The sequence below is a fragment of the Apiospora hydei genome, assembly GCF_038363865.1.
Source record: "Apiospora hydei strain CBS 114990 chromosome Unknown utg000003l_segment0_segment0, whole genome shotgun sequence".
Lineage (NCBI taxonomy): Eukaryota > Fungi > Ascomycota > Sordariomycetes > Amphisphaeriales > Apiosporaceae > Apiospora > Apiospora hydei.
This window is the reverse complement of record NW_027117362.1, coordinates 657,442-676,263: the sequence shown is the minus strand read 5'-3', so window position 1 is coordinate 676,263 and position 18,822 is coordinate 657,442. Positions and strand designations below refer to the sequence as shown.

At 54.0% G+C, this 18,822-nt stretch overlaps 4 protein-coding genes across 4 annotated transcripts; 2 read left to right on the top strand and 2 right to left on the bottom strand.

The window, feature by feature from the left end:
- Positions 1-3,871: 3,871 nt before the first annotated feature.
- On the top strand, positions 3,872-9,824 carry PG997_002005 (1-3-beta-glucan synthase component FKS1; the record flags this gene model as incomplete). Its single annotated transcript, XM_066806320.1, has 4 exons — positions 3,872-4,089; positions 4,150-5,353; positions 5,389-9,446; positions 9,512-9,824. 4 exons carry the CDS (start codon positions 3,872-3,874, stop codon positions 9,822-9,824), a joined length of 5,793 nt encoding a protein of 1,930 aa, XP_066673616.1.
- Positions 9,825-10,622: 798 nt separating this feature from the next.
- On the bottom strand, positions 10,623-13,257 carry PG997_002004 (uncharacterized protein; the record flags this gene model as incomplete). The annotated part of the gene is given in 6 exon segments (XM_066806319.1): positions 10,623-10,715; positions 10,735-11,109; positions 11,176-11,225; positions 11,285-11,307; positions 11,332-11,576; positions 11,644-13,257. 6 exon segments carry the CDS (start codon positions 13,255-13,257, stop codon positions 10,623-10,625), a joined length of 2,400 nt encoding a protein of 799 aa, XP_066673615.1.
- A 1,074-nt stretch (positions 13,258-14,331) lies between these two features.
- On the top strand, positions 14,332-14,710 carry PG997_002003 (uncharacterized protein; the record flags this gene model as incomplete). The annotated part of the gene is made up of 2 exons (XM_066806318.1): positions 14,332-14,410; positions 14,505-14,710. The coding sequence occupies 2 exons, from the start codon at positions 14,332-14,334 to the stop codon at positions 14,708-14,710; spliced, it is 285 nt and encodes a 94-aa protein (XP_066673614.1).
- Positions 14,711-15,731: 1,021 nt separating this feature from the next.
- Positions 15,732-17,483, bottom strand: PG997_002002 (proline permease; the record flags this gene model as incomplete). The annotated part of the gene is made up of 2 exons (XM_066806317.1): positions 15,732-17,225; positions 17,316-17,483. 2 exons carry the CDS (start codon positions 17,481-17,483, stop codon positions 15,732-15,734), a joined length of 1,662 nt encoding a protein of 553 aa, XP_066673613.1.
- Positions 17,484-18,822: the final 1,339 nt, after the last annotated feature.

Genomic DNA, 18,822 nt, shown 5'->3' with positions numbered 1-18,822 from the left:
AGCCGGCAAGCAAGCCTATCCCAGCAAGCGAGCGAGCGAGCGAAGGCAACTTTGACCGGCCGCGTCAAAAAGAAAAAGAAAAAAAAAGAGGATGTGGCTTGTGGATGGCGGCTTTTTTTAATCAATTGTACATGCGTTTTCGCTTTCGTGACAGAACCTAAGGAGGAGCCCGGGATCAAGGAATTGTTTTAAGGATGAATACCAGCCGAATGCAACATATTCACTGTCAAACTGACCGCTATTGCTGAGGAAGAGAGTGTGGATCAAGCAATCGAATATGGAAAGAAGCAAAGATACCAAGCTGCCATCTGACCTGCTGCTGTTGCTTGTCAGATTCAAGTCAAAACAAAACCGAAGGGCTGGGCTTGGCTGGGGGTCCGAGGCAGCAGCAGCAGCAGCAACAGCAGCAAGCAGTTGGCAGCATACATAGGGGACACACGGACAGTGCTGCAGACCGAGGACAGCACAGTGTATGCAGCTTTAAACAGCGGACGGCATGGGCATGACAATAAGAATAGGATCGAGTTTCGCAAGGGGCTAGGGGTGGTAGGCTTGGGAGGTCGGTAGGCGATTTCGGGACCCACCCACCTCTCAAACCGAAATGGGCAGAGCGGGAAGGGAGGCATTAATGCAAAAATAGACTGGCAGGAAACCGCCAGAACATCCAATGCCCAACGACTTGAGAAAGTCCGACGACAAGATAAGGTAATGATCGTGTTGGGATCAAATGCATCCCACACATGGGGTTGTGTGGGTGGCAAAGTGGCAGGTGTTCGTACAGAGGGCGAGGCGTTCGTACTCAAGCGTCAACGTGCATGTCATACCTGTTAGTCAAACTCGTAATAGGGGAAGCTTTTGCCATACATACCACCTACATAAATTGAGTGCGATTCGTCACGTCGTATTCGCCCTGCCTCCCGCATGTGCTAACCATTGCCAGCGTTGGGCTTGCAGTTTGCGAGGGGCGCCATCTATCTGGAGAAGGCGTGGGTGGGACGACGGCCAACACATCGTAGCCCAAGTTTCTGACCAGTTTCTGCAACTGATTTTGTTGCCCTGGGCTTTTTCAATTCATCTGTATGTGAGGAAGCTGTAGGCAGCCGCTTGTCAGGATTCGAGGCAGTCCGCCGTCCTCCTATTGCAAGCGAACTCTTCTTCGCTCATCGATTGTTAATAATGTTGAGTCGAGTCGGGAATAAAGAGGATACACATTGGAGTGTCCTCGGAGGCCCGGTAATTGGCTAATTTGATTACCTGCAGGTAGCAGGACGCGCGACTCGCAAGTCGTGAAAGGAAACCTGCTTTTCGCTCCCTTCAGTTGTTCGCTTATCCGAAAGTGAATGGGAGAAATGCTGAAATGGAGGGAGGAACCCTCTTTGGGATCGACTTCTCATGGTGGTGGCTTAGGCCTTGATGGACGGTATTGTAGCACTAGCGGGATACCTGCCAAGTACCTGTACGACCAGGGTCCGGCTGCTCGTGGGATACTCTGCGCGTCTGCCCACTGCTACCTAGGACGTGGGAGGCGACAGCCAGCCAGAACCGTTGGAAATGTGGCGGAGCAGTGCCGCGCAGCGTTGCGTTTCGACTCCCTGCTCGCCTGGAGGAGCAATGAAAGTTGAAACTGGGAACAAACAAGAAGAGAGCGAATACTCTAACTCCTCATGCAATCAAGGTGAGCAGTGTGCGGGACATGGTCCAGCCATTTGGGCTGATCCCGCCATCCCCCTGGGAAGCGGATGGATCATGGGGAGTTGGAATCTTAAAGGCGACGAGGCGTCGAGTCAAAAACGGCCAACGGCTTGCATCTGCCAAAGATAGCAATATTTATGTTTCTGCGATGCTGCAGCCGATAAGACTCTCTTGGATGGATGCCGTCAGAGTGACTTGATTTGATTTGATTGACGGCAAATGGAACGTTAGCTGACAAATGGCCGGCTGGAAGTTGTTGGTTGTCCTCTGGAACGTGGAAGTCACTCGTCGCGTAGTGGCCTGGGACCGACGAAGTAAAGGACAAGTAGCGTGATGGGTACGGGCCGGAACACAATACTTAGGCCAGCCCCTTTTTGGGACCGATCCGCATCCATTCGCAACAAACCAATCGAGCCTCTTGCCACCGCGGCCATCCAGCTCCAGCGCACCGCACCCCTGTCCGTCTCCCCCTGGCCGATGCTGGATGGGGGAGTCTAGGGGAGCCAGGCAACCCAGCGGCCAATCAATCGCTGCTTGAATCTGAAGAATGGGCCAGTTTGGACACCCACCTTACCAACAATTGCCCCTTTTCCTTGCTTGCTTCCATTGAGTGTTCCTTGCGCGTTCCTGTCCGAGCCTGTCCTCTGCTAGCGTTCGAAGCGGTTTAGTGGGCGGGTCGCGTGTGGTGCGTGCCCGTGGTTGGTGTCTTGATCCAGTGTGGAATTCCCACTCTGCACTGACGGGCAGGTCTGACACTGGCACTGGCAACGGGCCACTGGAAGCTAAGCATCCGCCCTCTGGCTGGGCACTCCAGTCGTGTCCAGTCGTGCCCAGTCGTGTCCAGGCACCACCTGCAATCGAACGCTTGCACTCTGCGCGTACAGTGCGACGCTGCAGCACACCCTTCCCTGACTTCTACCAGCACACAGCCACTCCATCTCGATCACCCGTCGGCTCCTCCTTTCTCCTCCCATCCCAGGCGATATCCTCCCTCTCTTCCCTCTCCCCCCTCCTACATCTTCGCTGTAAAAAACAAATCTTTCTTCATTCGTTCTTCTTTTTGTTCCGGAATCCAGTTATCGTTGTGTTTTTCTGAACCTGCTTGATTCCAGCAGCGTTGGAACGACAAGAGGTCCGGATTTACCCAGCACCTCTCACCCGCCCCTAGTAGGACCGAGGGAAAGAATTAGGGAAACTCTTTTTCGAACGCAAAAAGGGTGACCCGTCCATTCGCTATCTTTCGCTTTCAGCTCCTACGACGTGCTTGATTTCGACTGCGGCCCGTTACACCTTCGCTCCGCGTCGGTAAAGTCAAAACGACCTCCCCGTAGGGACAAGAACAAGATTTGGAGGATACTTTGGGAACCCAACTATCGCTCTCGCCCTCCTTGTTTATACTGCAACAACAACAAAAACACATCACCAGCCACCCGTCAATCGTTCTTTTTAATTAGGAAAAGAGGTTAGAGGAGATTTGGGAAACTGTAGAGCAGCGGTGATTTCCACTCCCCGTTGTTTCAACTATTTCCCTTGGGAAGTCTTGGTACTTGCGAGCTAGCGACAGCCAAGTTTGCCAGCTTTTTTTCTCGTCCTCTCCCCCTAGACAAGCCTGAGGCCACCCCCAAGCCAACGTCGGACCAGCCGCGACCCGCCTGTGTCAATCAAGGAATTCGGCCAACCACCCTCCAGACAACAACAACACCCACACCACAACAATCAGCAGTGATTGATCCTCCTCGGTCAACTCTGCTCTTTGTCTGTATTGTCACAACACCGCATTGCTGTGGCCGGCCACGATTCCACATCTGCTACCCTTTGCAGAACAATCACGGTACATAATTTTAATCAGCGACCCGATCGTCGCGACTTCGACACATTCCTTAACCGACCGTACTGCGTCCGAATTCGTTATCTACATGACTCTGTGACCTGTAAGTTGTCATGATCAATCCCAACAAAACGCAACACAACACACCTTCCTTGAAGGAGCACGGAGCCCGACGCTGCCAGATCCTCCCGTTTTTGGCAGTTATGAGCTACCCTTCCCACCATCTTCCCGACGTTCAGCACAGCCCATGCCCAAAGCGCAACTCCCTATGCACATGCAACCATACAGCTTTCTAACAATTGGGTGTATCTAGAACATCGTCTTTCACGTTATAGCCTCGACATCGCGAAAATGTCGGGCTACCCCGCCGGTGGTGGAGGAGCTGGCGCAGGCGGCGCTGGCCACCACGACGCTTACGATGATGGCTACGGCCATCAAGCTGGAAACACCGATTCGTACTACGACGACCACAACGGCCAATATTACGACAATGGTTACGATGCTCATGGCCAGCATCCTGCGGGCGGCGCTCATGGCGGCCAGACCCAGGAAGGCTACTATGATGAATCGTGAGTTTTACCCGATCGTAAACTCGACGTTTTGTGTCATTCTAACATTTGCTCTCACAGGGGATACTACAACGCTGATGCCAACAACCCGTACCATCAAGATGGTGGCTACTACGACAACCAAGACGGATATGGCCAAGATGGATACTACGACAGCCAAGGTGGCCAGTACTACGATCAGCATGGCGCCCGCGGCGACGGTGACGACTCGGAAACCTTCAGCGACTTCACCATGAGGTCTGATATGGCACGAGCGACCGATATGGACTATTACGGCCGCGGTGACGAGCGTTACAACAGCTACCAGGAAGGTGCCCGAGGATTCCGCCCTCCTTCTTCCCAAATGTCCTATGCTGGCAACCGTTCTTCCGGTGCTTCCACGCCCAACTACGGTATGGATTACGGCAACATCCTGCCTGCAGGCCAGCGTTCCCGTGAGCCTTACCCGGCCTGGACGTCCGATGCCCAGATTCCTCTCTCAAAGGAGGAGATTGAAGACATCTTCTTGGATTTGACGGGCAAGTTCGGTTTCCAGAGAGATAGCATGCGCAACATGTATGATCATTTCATGGTTCTTCTGGATTCGCGAGCTTCTCGCATGACCCCCAACCAAGCCCTTCTATCTCTTCACGCCGATTACATTGGAGGAGACAACGCCAATTACCGAAAGTGGTACTTTGCCGCTCACTTGGATCTCGACGATGCCGTGAGTTTCGCCAACGTAAATGGAAAGGGCAAGAAAAAGAAGAAGAAGAACAAGAAGGCCGCTGCGGACGGTGCCGATGAGGCCCAGGTTCTCGAGGATCTCGAAGGTGACGACAGTCTCGAGGCCGCGGAGTACCGCTGGAAGACGCGCATGAACCGCATGTCTCAGCACGATCGTTGTCGCCAGGTTGCTTTGTTCCTCCTTTGCTGGGGCGAGGCCAACCAGACTCGTTTCATGCCCGAATGTCTTGCCTTCGTCTTCAAGTGTGCTGATGACTACTTGAACTCCCCGGCCTGCCAGAACATGGTCGAGCAAGTTGAAGAGGGTACCTTCCTGAACAACGTCATCACTCCCATTTACCAGTACTGTCGCGACCAGGGTTACGAGATCTCCAACGGAGTCTACGTCCGCCGCGAGCGTGACCACGACCAGATTATTGGTTACGATGATTGCAACCAGCTTTTCTGGTACCCTGAGGGTATTGAGCGCATCGTGCTCGAGGACAAGAGCAAGCTGGTGGACGTCCCCCCGGCCGAGCGTTACCTGAAGCTTAAGGACGTGAACTGGAAGAAGTGCTTCTTCAAGACGTACAGGAGACTCGATCCTACTGGCATGTGCTCGTCAACTTCAACCGTATCTGGATTATCCATTTGTCCATGTTCTGGTTCTTCACTGCCCACAACTCGCCTACCCTCATCACCGCCAACTACGAACAGCAAAGGAACAACCAGCCGCCTCCGTCCGCCCAATGGGCCATCGTTGGATTCGGTGGAGGTATTGCAGCTCTTATCCAGATTTTGGCAACTCTTGCGGAATGGGCCTACGTTCCACGTAAGTGGGCGGGAGCACAGCATCTCACTAAGCGTTTGATGTTCCTCATCGTCGTCTTCGTTATCAATGTTGGTCCTGGTGCCTATGTTTTCTTGTTCAAGGACAACAAGAAGCAGAAGGATCCTCTTGCGCCTCCCCCAGATAGCACTTTGTCCCTGGCTCTCGGTATCGCCAACTTCTTCATTGCGATCATCACCGTTGTCTTCTTCTCCGTCATGCCGCTTGGTGGCCTTTTCGGCTCCTACCTGACTAAGAAGAAGTCCCGTCAGTATGTGGCCAGCCAAACGTTCACTGCCAGCTGGCCTCATCTGAAGGGCAACGACCGGGCCTTGTCTTACGGTTTCTGGGCCATGATTTTCGGCATCAAGTTCGGTATCTCGTACATGTTCTTGTCGCTGTCTATCCGTGATCCCATCCGTTACTTGTCCATCATGAACGTCGACTCCTGCAAGGGTGACGCTGTCTTTGGCAAGGGTAAGGCTGCTGCCATCCTCTGCCGACAGCAACCCACCGTTGCGTTGATTCTGATGATCTTCACCGATCTGATTCTCTTCTTCCTGGATACCTACCTGTGGTACGTTCTGATGAACACTGCGTGTTCCATCGCACGTTCGTTCTACCTCGGTTCCTCCATCTGGACACCTTGGAGAAACATCTTCTCCCGTCTGCCGAAGCGTATCTACTCCAAGGTCCTGGCTACTACGGACATGGAGATCAAGTACAAGCCCAAGGTGCTCATCTCGCAAATCTGGAACGCTATTGTCATTTCCATGTACCGTGAGCATCTGCTCGCCATCGAGCACGTCCAGAAGCTGCTTTACCACCAGGTTCCTTCCGAGCAGGAGGGTAAGAGAACTCTGAGGGCGCCAACCTTCTTCGTCTCGCAGGAAGATCACTCTTTCAAGACCGAATTCTTCCCGACCCACAGCGAGGCTGAGCGTCGTCTATCCTTCTTTGCTCAATCTTTGTCTACTCCTATCCCTGAGCCTCTGCCCGTCGACAACATGCCGACCTTCACTGTCCTGATTCCCCATTACAGCGAGAAGATTCTTCTGTCTCTGCGTGAAATTATCCGCGAGGATGAGCCTTACTCCCGTGTTACTATGTTGGAGTACCTCAAGCAACTTCACCCTCATGAATGGGACTGCTTCGTCAAGGACACCAAGATTCTGGCCGACGAGACCTCTCAGTTCAACGGCGAAGAGGAGAAGGGCGAGAAGGACACTGCCAAGAACAAGATTGATGATCTTCCCTTCTACTGCATTGGTTTCAAGTCTTCCGCCCCCGAGTACACTCTGCGAACTCGTATCTGGGCTTCTCTCCGCTCCCAGACTCTGTACCGTACCATCTCTGGTTTCATGAACTACGCCCGCGCGATCAAGCTCTTGTACCGTGTCGAAAACCCCGAGGTTGTTCAAATGTTCGGTGGAAACTCCGATAAGCTGGAGCGTGAGCTCGAGCGTATGGCCCGCCGCAAGTTCAAGCTGTGCGTTTCTATGCAGCGTTACTCCAAGTTCAAGAAGGAGGAGATGGAGAACACCGAGTTCCTTCTCCGTGCCTACCCTGACCTGCAAATCGCCTACCTGGATGAAGAGCCACCGCTGAACGAGGGCGAAGAGCCTCGCCTGTTCTCTGCCCTGATCGATGGTCACTCCGAGCTTCTTGAGAACGGCATGCGCCGACCCAAGTTCAGAATCCAACTGTCCGGTAACCCTGTTCTTGGTGACGGCAAGTCTGACAACCAGAACCACTCCATCATCTTCTACCGTGGTGAGTACATCCAGTTGATCGATGCCAACCAAGACAACTACCTCGAGGAATGCCTGAAGATTCGATCCGTCCTGGCCGAGTTCGAAGAGATGAAGTCCGACAATGTTTCCCCCTACACTCCTGGTGTCAAGACCGTCTCGCCCGATCCCGTTGCCATTCTCGGTGCCCGTGAATACATTTTCTCTGAGAACATTGGTATTCTGGGTGACGTCGCTGCCGGAAAGGAACAGACATTCGGTACTCTCTTCGCTCGTACATTGGCCCAGATCGGTGGTAAGCTCCATTACGGTCATCCTGATTTCCTCAACGGTATTTTCATGAACACGCGTGGTGGTGTATCCAAGGCTCAGAAGGGTCTCCATCTGAACGAGGATATTTACGCTGGTATGAATGCGTTACTGCGTGGTGGACGTATCAAGCACTGCGAGTACTACCAATGTGGTAAGGGTCGTGATCTTGGTTTTGGTTCTATTCTTAACTTCACAACCAAGATTGGTACTGGTATGGGTGAGCAGATTCTGTCTCGCGAGTACTACTACCTCGGAACACAGCTGCCTCTGGATCGTTTCCTGTCCTTCTACTACGCCCATCCCGGTTTCCATTTGAACAACATGTTCATTATGTTGTCGGTCAATCTCTTCATGATCACGCTGCTCAGCTTGGGTGCCCTGCGCAACCAGACCATTCGCTGCGAGTACAACGTCAACGTTCCTATCACCGATCCTCTCCTGCCCACGGGTTGTGCCAACACAGATGCTCTTATGGATTGGATCTGGCGTTGTATCATCTCCATCGTCTTCGTCGTCTTCATCTCCTTCGTGCCCCTTTGCGTCCAGGAACTTACAGAGCGTGGTGTCCTGCGCATGGCCACACGTTTCGGCAAGCAGATCTGCTCCCTTTCGCCCTTCTTCGAGGTCTTCGTTTGTCAGATTTATGCAAACGCTGTCGAGCAGGATCTTTCGTTTGGAGGCGCTCGTTACATCGGAACAGGTCGTGGTTTCGCCACCGCGCGTATTCCCTTCGGTGTGCTGTACTCTCGATTCGCTGCTCCTTCCATCTACTTCGGTGCCCGCCTACTCATGATGTTGCTCTTCGCGACCGTCACTATCTGGCAGGGAGCGTTGGTCTACTTCTGGATCACCCTCATTGCCCTGGTCATTTCGCCTTTCCTGTACAACCCTCACCAGTTCTCGTGGAGCGACTTCTTCATCGATTACCGTGACTACCTCCGCTGGTTGTCTCGTGGTAACTCTCGATCTCACTCGTCCTCGTGGATCAACTACTGCCGTCTTTCCCGTACCCGTATTACTGGTTACAAGCGAAAGGCTCTCGGTGACCCCTCTGCGAAGGGCTCTGGCGATGTCTCCAGGGCGGCTTTCACAAACATCTTCTTCGGAGAGATCTTTGCCCCGCTCTTGTACGTCGCCGTCACTCTGATCCCTTACCTGTTCATGAACGCCCAGACCGGTGTCGTACCTGGCAAGGATAGCAACGCGAAGACCATCAGCCCCACCAACTCCCTGATCCGTGTCGGAATCGTCGCTTTTGCGCCCATCGCCATCAACATGGGTGTGTTGTTCGCCATGTTCGCCATGGCCTGTTGTATGGGACCCGTCTTGAGCATGTGCTGCAAGAAGTTTGGTAGTGTTTTGGCCGCCATTGCTCACGCAATTGCTGTCATCATGCTTCTGCTGTTCTTCGAGGTCATGTACCTCCTGGAATCGTGGGACTTCTCGAAGACTATTATTGGTATGATCACCGTCGTGGCCCTCCAACGCTTCATCCTGAGTCTTATCGTCGCCACGTGCTTGACTCGTGAGATGAAGACGGACCAGGCCAACATAGCATTCTGGACTGGTAAATGGTACTCGATGGGTTGGCACACAATGTCTCAGCCCGGTCGTGAATTCCTCTGCAAGGTCACGGAGTTGAGCATGTTCGCTGCCGACTTTGTTCTCGGACACATGATTCTCTTCCTCATGGCTCCCTTCGTCTGCATTCCCAAGATTGATATGCTGCACTCGATGATGCTGTTCTGGCTTCGACCTAGGTATGTTTAACCTCAATCCCCTCACCCAACTCACACAAACTCTTGCTAACCAACCTTGCGAACAGTCGTCAAATCCGCCCTCCTATCTACTCCCTGAAGCAGTCTAAGCTGAGAAGGAGAAGAGTGATTCGCTTCGCCATCCTCTTCTTCACTCTGTTCTTCATCTTCCTGGCGTTGATCATTGGCCCTGCCGTCCTCCACAGCATTGTTGACCAGAAGTTCTGGGGCAACTTCAAGTCGATCCCCGATGGCTTCTTGCAACCATTCAACCAGACCCACAACAACACCATCGAGCAGGAGACGGGTACCGGACGCCCCGGCTACCCGTCGCAGTCACCGACTCCTCTCCCTGGACTGGTTAACCGAGCGTTGTTTTAAGAACCGGCGGAGCCGTGGCTGTATCATAAAAGCCCTAGGCGGGCAGGCAATGTTTGACCCAGGCCCGAAAGGCTTTTAGGGAGGCTTGCCCGGGTATGGGAAATGCGTTGTATTTCTGGTGTTTGCATGGTACACGGCTTATTATTATATTCTCTCTAGAGTCACAGGCATCAGTTTCGCGGGGTTTTTCTTTTTGATGTTTTTCCAATCCCTTCGGGACATGACGAAAGTAATATTGTACTCAGGAGTCCTTAATTGCTGGGAGGCGCAGGTACTTATTCCGAGACGAAGAAAGTGTTACCTGGTTCCAGCAAAAGGACACAACCGATCAATCAAACAAAATATGGATCTAATATTCAATTCTCTCTTGCTTGTGTTTGTGAATGTAGTGACTGAAGTGAATTAAACTGTAATGCTGTGATTTGGCGCTTCGTTTCCATTTGCTTGCCTACTAACTCGACCCTTAATCGCCTCCTGTGTTGAGGAAGAAACTTGCGCGGCAACGATTGCTTGTTCTTAGGCAGGCGTGGTCAGCACTTTTGGCGAGACACCCATCCCCCTTGACGCCCACCAACTACCATCCGTTGCAGTCGGATTCCATTTAGCCCCGAAGTATTTCGATATTGGTTGGATTGTTTTCGATTAGAAGGCTTTAATAAGCTGTGTGGAAAGCTCTCTGGAATCACTCTGGGCTTCCTTGCTACTAACCGGGTATATCGCACGTGTCATCCAGAGAAGAGAATCTCGAATAGTACGTTCGCCAAAGATTGATTGTTTCTAAACCCTCTATCACCATATCTATTCACTATTTTCCACGCGCCTCTGCAATATCCTGCGAGCACTCGCGGGCTCCAGCGTCTGGATCCCCAGATCCTCGAGCGCCCGTCTTGCCTCGGCGTTATCCGTAAACATGCGATCGCTGATCTCTTTCAGGGGAGAAACTGCCATTATCGCCATTGCCGTTCTCATCACCGCCATCGCCACCATCCCCGGCGGTCGTCGCCTCGCCAACAACAACAACAACGGGAGGCAAGCTGAGCAGCCGCACCCCCTCCTTGAGCTGCGCCAGGGCCGCGGACCCTTCGGGGATGTGGCGGTCCACCAGCGATTTGATGGCCAGTACGTCGCGCATGAACTGGGCGGCGCCGAGCGTGGTGAAGTTTTGGCGCAGTAGCACGTTGGACCAGAGGGTCTCCTGGAGGCTCTCGAGGGCTTCGCGCCAGACGCGCTTGTAGACCGCGGTGCTGAGGGCCGAGGCCAGGAAGGTTAGGTTTCGCTTCATGATCTGTTTTGTTTTCCCAGAGTTAGTGATTGTGTCCACTGAGGAGATGCGTGATTGGTGGTATCTTACCCTTAATGGCTCATCGAGCTCGGCCGTCACGGCAAGTTGAGATGGGTCAACTATATGATCCAAGTTAGCCTCTGGCCAGACACGATACTGACAGATTGTAGCTTCTTACCCGACGCCTCGCTGCTGACAATGCTCCACTGTGGTTTGGAGAGATACGGGCGGAAAGCAGTCTGGTGCGATTCCACAAGAGCCTCCTTAAGGAACTTCTGGGCGCTCTCGCGACGCTTGCTGTAGAACTTGATCGTCTCGTCAAAGATGCTGCCGTCTCCCTCGGACCCGATCTCCGACGACGTGCGGCCCTTCACGTGGTCGTAGCTCATGCCGCCCACCAGGTTGGTCTGTTGGTCGTTGTCGGCTTGTTTGGCGCGGCCTTTGAGGTCCTCCCAAAGCTCGATAAAGAACTGCAACTTCGTGTTAGTGTCCAACTCGCATCATTACGGTAGTGTATTGTATAACAAGGTGTCTTACCTCCTCGTTGCCCCAATCACTCAGCGTGGAAACGATATGGTCTGCACTACCCAGGACTTTGCATAAGGCCTCCAGCGCTCCAGTTCCCTCAAGCTGGGCCAGCTGCTCCTTGGAAACACCCTGCAGTGTACGGGCGACTGTAGATGTTAAGGATGCATAGGCTTCCAAGGAGTCGAGCAAGCGGCTGTGATACTGATCCAGGATTTCCTGCTGTATGTCGATCAGGAACCGGATCTTGTGAGGTAGCCGCCTGACCCTCTCGTACTGCGACGTGACCGACCTCAGAAGATCAGTGACGCGAACAGCGCCATATGTAGGCTTCATCTTGCCGGGGCCGCTGTAGTCATAATCGATGCTGCGCGCGTCCGAGGAGTTGTTGATGGTCTGGTAGCGCTCCAGGGCAAACTCCTTCTCGAACTTGAGCCACTCGCGGAAGTACTGGTCGAGGACTTCCGAGGTGATGCCAGGCCATCCGTTCTCCGGGTCGCCCCCGTCGTAGCTGAACCGCGACCGGATGGTGTCGTCGAAATCCATGAGCTGGACCATGAGGCTGCTGAGATATTGCGGGTTCTTCAGCCCATGCTGCACGACACTCTCCACCTTTTGCCGGAGAACGGGCAGAAGCGCAGTGATCAGGGCGCAGGCGGGATCGGTGTACGCCGTCGTTTCGGCGGCCTTGGTGCCCTGGAAGCGGGACGCCAGGACATGGTCGAAGTTGGACCGGAAGAAGTCCTCCCACTTGTCGATCAGCGAGACGAAGTTGGGCAGGCAGAAGGTGCCAAAGGCGGCGGGGGCGCTCGTGCCGTTGTCGCCCATGAACTGGAAGCGGAACCACTGGACAAAGGACCGGGCCATGACGTCGATGGGCAACAGGTTGATGAGAGACTCCGAATAGAGTACCTCGGGGACCTGGAGCTCCATGGACTTCTCAAAGGTCTCGAGCCACTCGCCGTCCACCTCGGCACTCGGGTCGGTGTTGGCGGGCCAGTTGCGCGCCTTGAGGACCGCGCCCAGCTCTTCGGACATGATCCGCTTCATCTCGTCCCACAGGCTGCCGGTGACCTGCTCGACGTAGCTGATCAGGTGGCCCGCGGCCTCGTCGGCGGGCCCCTGGAGCTCGCGCAGCTGGCCCGCGAGCTGGCGCAGGCGCGTGTAAGGCCGCAGCGCCTCCTTGGGGCTCTGGGGCAGATGCGACCGGGCCTCGCGGCGCATGCCCTCGACGTCTTGCAGCAGCGAGACGTAGCGGTGCGTCAGCTCGACGCGGTGCAGCTGCTTCATGGGCGCCTCGAGGCGGCGGATCGCCTCGTCGGGGGCGTCGGACTGGCCCATGATCTGGAGGCGCAGGTCGATGCTCTGCTGGAGCTGCTTGAACTCGGCGATCTGCTGCGCGACGCCGCCCTGGCGGTCCTGCGCCGAGCGCCGCACGTCCTCGAGCTCTTGCGCCGCGCCGTCGAGCTGGGTCTGGAGCTGTTGGCGTTGCAGCTCGACGTTGGCGAGGAGGCTGTCGAGGTTCGCGAGATCGGAGACGGATTGGAGCTTGTCGTCGAGGTAGTCCTCGAGCCGGATGTCGGGCTCCATCGATTGGGCGCGGGTCAGGGTCGCGTGGGCTGCCATTGCGATTGCTTCCTGGCTCGATCGCTCGTGGGTATGGCTTCAAGGGGGGGCTGTTGTTGTTGATTCTGTTGTTTGTTGACTTCGCTGTAGTATCGGCCCTCAAAAGTCAATCCAGAGCTGAAGTGTCATCAAGGCCCGGTTTAGCTGCTTGATTGAATGTGGTGGGGCCTAAAGCTATGTACCCCGCAAAGCTGGTTACTTGCATTTTCACGCCGTATGACATGCTTCATGGGCTGATGGGGCCATGCATCAGGGCCTGATCGTAGGCTGGAGCCTCACAGGAGCCCTTCTTCAAAGCAGTGGACTCAATGTCACTACTGACGGCATCGGTAGCATCAAGAAAACAGAATTCTCATCCCATCCCATCCCATCCCAATGATGGTAGACTATAACGGCGTATGTGTCCGATGCTATAATTCCAGCATCTGGTCCAACAGACTACATACCTACCTAGCTTTACGCGATATTCTGCATATGCCATGCTTGCTTCGTTGGTTCACTTCATACATGATCAGTGATGTTGAGTACGACTTTGATACACAATACCCCCACGCAGACAGGCCGCACGCCCGCCCGCCCCGAAGCCACCCGGCCCGTAGACCCTGACGTCAGAACACACTGGCTTCAGAATCCAGCCAGTGAGGCGCTTGTTCGATATCGATTCCAACACCATGCATGGAGTTTTGGCATCTGATGTCACGCTAGATGGGCCAAGCTTTGGCCCGGGGGGTGCCGTCAACCACCGCTACTGACTACCGGCGCACGCATCGCACCCGAATCGGGACTTTTCACGAGTCTGGCGAGGAGGAAGATCGAAATCCCGCGACCAATGAGGGCATCGAGGGTTATCTTGGGCTTCCCCGAAGGGGTGCTCTGCTCGCTTAGATATATGTAGTTCAGGTCACCATATGATACTCAAATAAGGGAAGGGAAGGGGGTCTTTTCCCCGTTCCCACTCTGTACTGCAAATGTCATGGCAGCGTCACGAAGCGACGGCCGTTGCACACACAGGATTGATTGAAACTCACAATTTCGCACCTCAGATCAGCCATGAGGAACTTACTCTCCCACAAGATGTCGTCGGAGGAGCAGACCACACAGGAGTCACACGAGCGTCCGAGGTCGTTCGGTATTGGCGGTGCTGGCAACATCCGTTAGTGCTCTCTCTACTTACTTACCTTTTGCAAGCCTTCCACGAACCTATCTTTTGTCCTTAAAGCCGGTTGATTGCTGACGTTACTCCACAGGAACACGAGCCGGCGCAACACTGGATGGACTCGTTCCCGAACCTCCCGCCGAGAAAGAGCAGCAGCAGCCCGGTCGGAGGAGTAGCGTCTTCAGCAGTAGCTCGAATGCTGAGGGCGAGAGGAGACAGTCCAAACTCGTTGACAACATGAAGGGGATATTTAGACGGTCGTCGACAAAAGAATCGGAGCAGGAAGATGATAAGTAAAAAGGGAGTCCAATTACATCCGTTTGGATACGGCCGCTTCGACGTTGGTAGTACTTGCGCCAGTGGACTAATAGGTTGTTCACGGGCAGATTGTGCCAGGACGGACAGTACGGGTTTTATTATGCAGCATGAGGATAAAAAAGATTGATACCGTTTGATATCCAGCGGGTCATGGAAGAGCGGTATTGTTGGCAATAAATACCACGAACCTACATACGTAATTATACCAAAAAGAAGATCTTGATATTCGACAGCAACAGCCAAATGAGGTAGAGAGAATAGACCGCTGATGTGATATCTGTACGGTTGCAGCTCTGAGTTATGATGAACAAACCCCCGCGACCTTGCGACCGGCAGTGCGGCCAACGAAAGCAGAAGCTTGATAGTAGTAAATCATTTGGCTTGACATAAAATGGTATAGGCAGGTCGGCGAGAACTGCAAAAAGAAAAATAGAGGTGATGATACAGCAAAAGAGGATTCCACATTTGCAATCTGGAAAAAATTTGGCGGCACCCGGAATCGAACCGGGGTCTACACGGAACAGTTATGATGCTAGACCACAACGTGTTGTACTGACCACTATACTATGCCACCTAGTGTTCATTGGTTGTTGAAAGCCTCGGGCTTATGGAGGTACATAATGCGGCGACATCAGAGGCCAAGCGCCCCAAAAACATCCATAAGTCCAATTCAGGCTATCAGTATTGGGACCCGCTTTGGAGCACGAATCACAATCCGATGGCTTTTGCATCCTGAAGTCAAAAGATGCGACCAATGCTGGAAAGAACCTTGGAAATGTGTAATCGCAGCACTTCTGCAGCTGCCCAAGTTGAACTCACCTCCCTCACTATTGCGGCTTTCTCGCATGGGCGGGGAAATGTCAACACCTTGTCGCCAGAACTCTTCTTTGAATGTTTAACATGAAATTAATATGCTTGATTATTTTCAAGCTCGTCATTATGGATGTCATTAACAGATAGCTATTCTTGGGCAAAGGGCAGTGCGACGTCAGCCCTTTCTTTACCACAATTTCTCCCAGCATCGCCTCGCGAAGCCCATCTGGGCAAGTCTCGCCTTCTCGACCTCTTCGACTCCGCCTTCCTCCCAGTGACGGCATTCGTCATCAATCTCCTTCTTGCCGCTGATGAGATCGGCCTCATGGGGCTTGACCATCTTGGTTCGCTTGACGATCTTCCACACCAAAAACATGAAGCCACCCCACCCGACGGCGAAGTACGCAGTGATGAAGCTTCGCGTGTCAAAGGGCACGAAGGAGCTATATCCGACGAACAGCAGGGCCAGCCAGCCGATCACCAACGCCACGTAGGGTGTGTACGGGGTCAAAGGAGCGCGGTAGGGAAGGCTTGCCGGATCCATGTTCTGGGCCTTGCAGGCGCGGTAGAAGCCAATGTACGCCGTCAACATCATGACGTACGTCATGATCAGAGCGGTCGTCGTCAGGTCGACGAACCAGTAGAAGACCTCGACGGCCGAGTTGGAAGACACCAGGAAGGTGATGCAGGTGATGGCCGACACGGTGAGGACGGCGACCATCGGAACGCCCGACTTGTTGCATTTGGCGAAGATCTTGGGCGCCTGGCCATCCTTGGCCAGACCGTACAGCGTTCGCGATGATGAGTAGAGGTAGGCGTTGCCGCACGACCACCCGGACAGCAGAATCATCGCATTCACGAGATCGGGGAGGAACGGGATGCTGAGGTTCTTGATGCCCACGACCCAGGGAGAGGCGGCAGCGCCAGGCTCCGAGTTCGCGATGGCGCCCAACAGCAGGGGGTCGCGCGAGGAGCAGATAATACCCACACACAGAACTCCGACGACGTAGAAACCGACCAGGCGGTAGAAGATCAGCTTGGCTACACGAGGGATGGTTCGGCGCGGGTTCTGGATCTCTCCTGCAGCCAACGCGATCATATCGGGACCTGCGATGGTGAAGGCTGCATAGATGACCACTTTCCACCATCCAAGGAAGCGCCCTGTCGACCCGGTGGTATAGTACTCATGGATCGCGTTGCCGCCGCTCCAGTTCCGGAAGCCGTAAGCATCGCGCTTAGGGTTGCCTCCGCACATGGTAATGAGCGTCACAAGGCACAATCCAAACAGCAGGAGGACCTTGGTTGAAGCCATGATGAACTCGGACTCTCCATACCATTTGACGGCTACCACGTTGAGAAGCAAGCAGGAGACAAGGGCCATGGCGATCCAGGCGGCCGGGTTGACGTCGGGCAACCAATACTGCATCACCGTGGCCACAGCCGAGTATTCGGTACACACCAGCATGACCCCGGCGAAGAAATACGTCCAACCCATGGCGAAACCCAGGGCCGGGTCGAAGAAGCGGGCGGCCAACTCGAAGATGCTGCCCTTGGTGGGCAAGTAGGCGCACATCTCGGCCACGCACAAGTTCAGGGGCCACACGAACATGATTCCCCAGAAGGCGTACCCCAGAAGGAGGGAGAGTGGGCCTGCCTTACTCAGTACCCCGCCAATACCGACCTAAGCGCTATTGTCAGCGGCGTCCGTTCCGACACACCAATTTCGGCAGTATCTGAGGGACAATGCAGAGAGCGGGGAGATGCTGCTTACCCAAAGTCCAGTACCAATCGATCCGCCAATTGCCATGAGCTGCACATGTCGCGGGCTGAGACCGCGCTTGGTCTCGCCATACTGAGTAGCAGTGACGACGCGGATATCTTCGCTGCCGGTGTTGGTATAGGCAGGCGTAATGCCTCCCTTCTTCTCAGTGTCTTCCATGATGGCGGTAGTTGTCGGCTACGGAACAAAGGGTGAGAAGAGGTGGTTGGATGGAGGAGACTTCCGTGGTGAAAGCAACCCTCAATGCCCAAGGCGACATCTCGAATGCTATATATGCGAGAGACGGCATCATGGCTCCTTGATATGTATGGAGCATATTGATAACGTGGTTGTTACATAACAAGGAATACCCGGGCAGACCAGTCGAGGGCCTGGATTGCAGCTGGTCAAGCTAGAGGGCGAGGGAGGGACGACAGGATGGGTGAGCCAATACTATTACCCCACCGAGATAACGAGGTTCGCTCCCAGCCGCTTGGCAACCCGACTAAAACGGGCCTAATCGGTGCCAACCCCAGACTGCCAAGACGCTTAGACCGACGATAACGGCTCTCGATGATAGCGAAAGAGAGGAGAGGGAGCAGCAGCACCACCCACCTCCCGCGACAACACATTGCGTTTTCCCTTCTACCGTGAGCTACATAGCCTTGCCGGCGACAAGCTGAGAACATGCTTTACCCCAGGCTAGGTATGTCGCATTGGCTTCTCTTGGCTGCTGCCATTCGCATGGACATCCCCAATCTGATCAAGGCTGGGCTTGGCCCTGTTGCGTCGCATGGACTTTCCTGTTCCTTCCTTATCCCATCTTATTACACAGTAGTGTGTTATTGGGGGAAGGCAGCTGATACGCAATTGGGCCTATCTGATATGCTGAATTGCGCTTCAGGGCTGATAGCTGAGTTTACCAACTACGATTCATAATGTAAGTAAACGTATCCACTACCATTCCCATCAATCAATCAATCAAGTGTTCTACTGCTGAACACAATAATACCACAGAAACTGACTGCCTGCTGATCCTTATCGTTGGATCTTCTTGACAGCACTTATGTACTACACACCTGCTATCGGAGACCAACCCGGCTGCCTGCACCACTACTCCTGCATATCGGAAACTAGCCCGCTTCCGACTCGATAGCTTTTATTCTCTATCACAGACCAAGCCCACCGTCTGTCATTCACTCTGGTCTAGACATTTGTCGTTTCAACACCACTGCGTACAAGTACTATTTTGAGTCAGCTCTGGTAATCCGGGGTTAGCTGCCGCTAAATTGGCGAGACTACCCAAATCATCGCCTAGACAATCGGATCCGACGACTTCAGCCCAATCGATGCTCGAGATGCCTGCTATGTAGCGGATCCGCGGACGACACAGCCAGGAAGCCACCCGATTGCTTGATGTCATCTGCTATCTTTTCCACCCATGGCGTACAGGCTGCCTTAGGGATGAGCAGGAATCGTGAAAGGCGGGAGACTGGCATCCCAGCTGCGAAATACCCGC